Source organism: Scylla paramamosain, chromosome 8 (genome assembly GCF_035594125.1).
Source record: "Scylla paramamosain isolate STU-SP2022 chromosome 8, ASM3559412v1, whole genome shotgun sequence".
NCBI classification, from domain to species: domain Eukaryota; kingdom Metazoa; phylum Arthropoda; class Malacostraca; order Decapoda; family Portunidae; genus Scylla; species Scylla paramamosain.
In genome coordinates this window covers 5,371,012-5,377,500 of record NC_087158.1, presented here as the reverse complement: position 1 = coordinate 5,377,500, position 6,489 = coordinate 5,371,012, and the positions used below count along the sequence as shown (strand labels likewise).

The following is a 6,489-nucleotide window of genomic DNA, read 5'->3' as shown; positions in this document are numbered from 1 at the left end:
ACTTTAATCATACATTCCATCAATCAGAAAATCAACATAATCATAATGTCTCCTCACCCAAATATCTTTCAGTCTGTGATATCCCACAGCCACTACCACAACCAGCAGTACAACTAAGGCAACAATTACAAAAATGGGTGCATAGCTCCCCTGGCTACTGGCAGCACTTACATCATCAGTAGTTGTTGGTTTAAAGTGACCAAAGTTAGATACATTTCCAGATTTAGAATGCACAGCAGGTGGAGATGCTGAAGCTGAATATAACAAAGTTTGTGTTAAATTTCCATTTCCTGAAAGCAAGGTATTATTTAGCTTTCCTTTTTGAACAAGATGAGGATTTGGAATATAGTTCAAATTTTCTTTAGACCCTTTCTCAATATTTGTCTTATTCTTTGTTTCTTCGATTCTTGAGGGAACATTTTTGCTATTCACATCATTAGATAGTTGAGAGAAATTTGTGTTGATGTTCACATTTTCACTAAATGCTAATTGCCCGTTATGAGCTAAGCTACCTTGTGACAGTTCAACACCCTTACGTGGAGAAACTGATGGGGTGGAAGATTCTGGGTCAGCTCCCTTCTTGGCTACTACAGATGGGGTGAAATGTACCTCTTTCTTTGGAACAATTGATGACTTCGTAGACGGCACCCCTTTCTTGGGGACTGAAAGTTTCTTTTCAATGTCCAGAGCCTCAGAATCAGACTCTAGTAAAGAAAGGAAGAAAAGATCTTATATAAAAGTTGTCACTATGTATTTACTTATCTTATGAATGTTCTGGTATGAAATCAGCAAACTTATTTTCTGTCTATTTATTAATATAAATACCACATCAATATACCACATCAAGTTCCCACACAAAAGTTAGGTATTCTAGACAAGTCATGTGAAATTTCCTGCATTTATTGAGAATTTTATTCACAACTTAGAATTTTGTATTGAAAAAAAATAAAATAAATAAATAAAAAAATCATAAGTTTACAAATCCAATAATGGAATATCCATAAATAAAAGGTAACTGATACATAACCAAAACTTTTACATAAGATTTTCTAAATATTAGTTGATCAACAACTGTTGACAGTAAACACTCATGACCTTATGTTTTTTATTTGCTCCAGTCTGGCTTATGAGTAGTTTATGGATTATGACCACAGCATGCTGCATGGTATGATATAATTAATTGTAATCTGTAAAAAATTAATAAATAAATGAATAAATAAATTTTTAAAAATGTAAGAGGACCAATGGCCAAGGACAACAAAAATTTGAAAAAAGGCCCACTTAAATCCCAGTTCCCAGAGCAATGCCAAATAGAATGATCAAATAGCAGAGGATAAATGTCTTGAAACCTCCCTCTTGATAGAGTTCAAGTCACAGGGAGGAGGAAATACTGAAGCAAGCAGGAAGTTCCCGAGTTTACCAGAGAAAGGGATAAATTACTAAGAATACTGGTTAACTCTTGCATTAGAGAGGTGGACAGAAAAGGGGTGAGAGGAAGAAGAAAGTCTTGTGCAGTGAGGCTGTGGGAGGCAAGAAGGCAAATAAAATCAATAAATTCTACTAGATTTGCATGTAGTACTCTCAGAGAGAGAGAGAGAGAGAGAGAGAGAGAGAGAGAGAGAGAGAGAGAGAGAGAGAGAGAGAGAGAGAGAGAGAGAGAGAGAGAGAGAGAGAGAGAGAGAGAGAGAGAGAGAGAGAGAGTATGCATTATTGTGGCATATTTGTGGTGTGCAGGTGTGTCAGGAAGGGGCTGAGCATTGGGGATGGGCAAGGCAGAAAAGGAGAGGTCAAAGTAGGTGACTCAGTTTTGCTGTTACCTGTATAAATAAGACCTGTGTTATATTTTTTGTAACTTGAGTCATTATGTCACAAACTTACTCTCTCACACACACACACACACACACACACACACACACACACACACACACACATAAATGTTGCATCATGGAGCAAAGAACTTATGTAAACCATGATGGTGAATACAATGAGACAATGAATGAACAAGCCTATAAGATGTTCAGAAGAAGCATCACAGCTGGACTTAGTGTTTATGAAAACCCCAGAAAGTAGACCAAGTATACATTGTCTGAGTTCACTGGGAAGAAGTGGTCATGTGATAATCAAAATAATACTACAGGAAGAAAAAGTGTTGCACAAGAAAGAAAAATACAGAAATGAGAGACAGAATAATGCTAAGGCAAACTTTGCAGAGCTTAATAAATTTTATGGAAAAATGAATTAACTGGAAAGAACTATTTGAAGGTAAAGTAGTGCAAGAAAAATATGAGATATTTTTGAACAAGTATAGAGAGTGGGTGCAACAGTTTGTGCCAAATTATAAAGTGAAAGTCAGGAAACATGAATGGTATAATGCCAGCAAATGCAAAAAAAAAAAAAAAGAAAAAAAAAAAAAAAAAAAAAAAAAAAAAAAAAAACAGGGCATGGAAAAAAATGATGAGATAATTGAACAGAAATATGAGAGAAGAATACAGAAAGGCAAGAAATTAATATAGTATAATAAGAAGGGAAGAAGAAAGAAACTTTGAAAGTGACAGAGTAAGAAAATGCATGGAAGAACCCAAACTCTTCTATAGATATGTAAACAGGAAAATGAAACATAAGGATGGCATAAACAAGTTAAAAGGGGAAGGAAGAATTTATGGAACTGATGAGGAGATGAGTGAACTAATGAATAAGAGTTTTCAGTCTGTGTTTACAAAGGATACTGAATTTGTGGGAGCGAAAGTGGTATCACAGAATGAGGGAATATAGGAGATACAAGTAAAAAGATGAGAAGTCAAGAAACTGCTGGAAGAGCTGGATGTTAGAAAAGCTATGGGACCAGATCTAGTAAATGGATGGATATTAAAAGAATGCAGAGAACAAATGAAAAAACCCATATGGGATATATTTAACAACTCACTGAGAGAAGGAAAAGTACCAAGGGAATGGAATAGAGCTAACATAGTGCCAATATACAAAAGGGAAAATAAAATGGAACCATTAAATTATAGACTGGTGTCACTAATAAGTATTGTAAGCAAGCTTTGTGAATCAATAATTAAAGACAGATGGGTGGAATATTTAGAAGATGAAAAGATAATTACAGAAAAGCAACTTGGATTGAGGAAAGGGAGATCCTGTGTCACAAATCTATTGAGAGTAATAGATAGAGTTGATGTGGTATACCTGGATCTCAAAAAAGCATTCAATAAAGTTCCCCACAAAAAGCCTTATGTGGAAGCAAGAGAATGGAGGACCAAAGGGAGCAATATTGAGATGGATGGAGGATTATTTATAATGGAGGGAAATGAGAACAGTAATCAGGGACACTAATTCAAGTTGGTGCAAAGTGACAAGCAGGATACTGCAAGGATCTGTGTTGCCACCTATTATGCTTTCAAATATATGTAAATGATACGACAAAAGATGTAAATAATTATATTTTTGATGATGCAAAAATAATGATGATAATAAAGGATGAAAATGACTGCATGTAGTTACAAAAGGATATTGACAAGATACATGCATTAAGCCAAAGATGGAAACTTGAACTTAATGCCAGAAAATGCTACATGTTTTAAATAGGAAAAAGTAAAAAAAGACCTTCATGGAATTACAATATGAAAGGAGAAATAATAATGAAAAGTAATGAAGAAAAAGATTTGGAAGTAATGATCCAGGACACATAGAATCACCTGAAAGGCACATAAAAAGGGATATACAGCTCTACATACAGTTTGTTTACAAACATTACGGTGCCATTTAACTATTTAGATAAAGAAATGATGCACAAAAAATTATAACAAACTCCACATAGAAAAAAAGATATACAGAAACTGGAAAGAATACAGAGGATAGCAACAAAGATGGTACCAAAATTGAAAGACTTAAGCCGTGAAGAAAGACTTGAGGAGATGGGTTTACCAACACTACAAGAGAGAAGAGAAAGAGGAGACCTAATAACAATGTACATATTAGTAAACAATATAGAAAGAATAGACAGAAATGACTTGGTATCACAGATAGAGGAGGGAAAGAGATGGACAAGGGGGCATGGGAAGAAAATAAAGAGTGATGTTCAAGTGACATCAAGAAATACAGCTTCCAGTATGGAACTATTGAAATCTGGAATGATTTGAAGGAAGAAGTGGTTGTGGCAAACAGTGTACGCATGTTTAAAGATAAACTGGATAAATATGGTTATGGAGACAGGACAAAATGAGCCTTGGCTCATGCCCTGTACAATACAACTAAATACACACACACAATATAGGGAGGTGCTGATGATATGAGCAGTTAGGTTCCATTTGAATCGCTTGTATAGTAAATTCTTGTATAATGAAACACATAACTAATGACAAAAGAGGGGCTAGGTTCTGTGACCCTTGTCAAAGGTAAGTTTTCAAGCTAACACATACAATAACAAACACAACAATGTGTCTGTATTACAGAACTGTTGATAAAGCACCATGAAAGAGAAAGTAGCATACAAAGAACATGATTTCATATTGATTAAACATATAAAATGTGCATAACACTCAATAATGCATAATTTCACCTCCTTGGCTCATTTTACCTTGGCTCATTTACCTGCCAGCAGCTGCCACCAACACTACAGTGCTGTTAAGATGTATTCCTGCCATTCTACCAGCTTTCCTTAGTTAAATTTGCTAAGTTGCCAAGAACTTAGAGGTAAGAACAATTGGGTATTGCAAGGGAGCTCCTGTATTACCTACGAATGCAAGGCCAGCCAGCTGGCTTGAACCACCAGCGACCACCCATCACCACTGGGTGTCGCCATAACACCCAGCCACATGATCCACAGCTAAGTTATCATTTACAGAGGGTGTTTGAATTGCAAGCGAGATACATTCTGGAAGGCTGCTCGTAAGTTGTTCTGGAAGGCTGCTTGTAACTTGTCATTGTAATTTTTTGGTACAAAAAAAGTATCCTACCTTCTGCAAACAATGTAATGCTTGCTTACTTGATACCATGAGAGAGAGAGAGAGAGAGAGAGAGAGAGAGAGAGAGAGAGAGAGAGAGAGAGAGAGAGAGAGAGAGAGAGAGAGCACCTTGCCTTTTGGGTCATGTGATACTACTGGGTAGTGATAGGCTTGAGGGTTCTGCCAAATGCAAGACTCAAATATGCCAGGCATACCACCTGGGTTAAAATGAGACACCCCCTCTCCCTCTCTCTCTCATGCACATTTGTTTTCACTCTCTCTCTCTCTCTCTCTCTCTCTCTCTCTCTCTCTCTCTCTCTCTCTCTCTCTCTCTCTCTCTCTCTCTCTCTCTCTCTCTCTCTCTCTCTCATGCACATTTTTCCCTTTCTCCCATTCTCCTTCTTGGGATATACATGCCTCTATTCATATAATTTATTAAGATAGCTGGCTGAAAGCGTAAGACAGGTATGTTTGCCTATTCATGGACTTTATGTAATGGGGCAGATTCTCTACACCATGCATCGCAACCCTCCTGTCTCTTTGCCTCTCAGAGGCTAACTGGCAGAGGTTCGTATGCCATGGAATCTCAAGCCAGACTCACTGCAGTGCAGTACCACAAGTTTTTAAATTAAATTCAAATTTTAAACTAATGTCTCAAAATAAAGTGCTACAGGGACTGTGTCCTCGGGTGGTGGTTGGTCTTTAATTGTGCTGCTGTGCTTCACTGAGTTCATTCCATTTGTTCACACTTCTGTGAGAAAAACTATACTTCTTGATGTCTCTTCTACAGTTAACTTTCTTCAACTTCTTACTATGTCCCCTTGTACTCTGTGTGTCTAAGTCTATAAAACATTCCTTGTCCACATTTTCCATACCATATATATATATATATATATATATATATATATATATATATATATATATATATATATATATATATATATATATGTATATTATATATATATGTATATTATATATATATGTATATTATATATATATGTATATTATATATATATTATATATATATATATATATATTATATATATATATATATGTATATTATATATATATGTATATTATATATATATGTATATTATATATATATGTATATTATATATATATGTATATTATATATATATATATATATATATATATATATATATATATATATATATATATATATATATATATATATATATATATATATATATATATATATATATATATATATATATATATATATATATATATATATATATAGATGTTTATTAAATCCCCTCTCTCCCTCCTATTATCAAGGGTAGGAATTTCCAACAATCTTAATCTCCCTTCCTAGGTTGACTTACTCAACTCCAGAACCATCTTAGTGACTGCTCTTTGTACTCATTCCAATTTTATAATATTCCCCTTTGTATGAGGAGACCACACCACTGCTGCATATTCCAATCTTGGTCTTATCATGAAAATCAACGACTTTTTTATCATTCCTTCATCCAAATACGAGAATGCCATTCTTACTCTTTTCAACAAATTCATCATCTCC

The 6,489-nt window shown here is 34.7% G+C and overlaps 1 protein-coding gene across 5 annotated transcripts in view; it reads right to left on the bottom strand.

Annotated features, from left to right (window-relative positions):
* The window catches only part of LOC135102740 (uncharacterized), an 86,088-nt gene that overhangs the window by 47 nt on the left and 79,552 nt on the right, over nucleotides 1-6,489 (bottom strand). For 4 of the 5 annotated variants that reach the window (XM_064008253.1, XM_064008254.1, XM_064008256.1 and 1 more), the window contains exon 4: nucleotides 1-704. This exon is cut by the window's left edge and continues 47 nt beyond it. In XM_064008253.1, the coding sequence (XP_063864323.1) occupies nucleotides 4-704 (701 nt within the window). In that variant the 3' untranslated portion in view covers nucleotides 1-3. The remainder of the gene's footprint in view (nucleotides 705-6,489) is intronic. The other variant, XM_064008257.1, reaches the window with a different exon arrangement.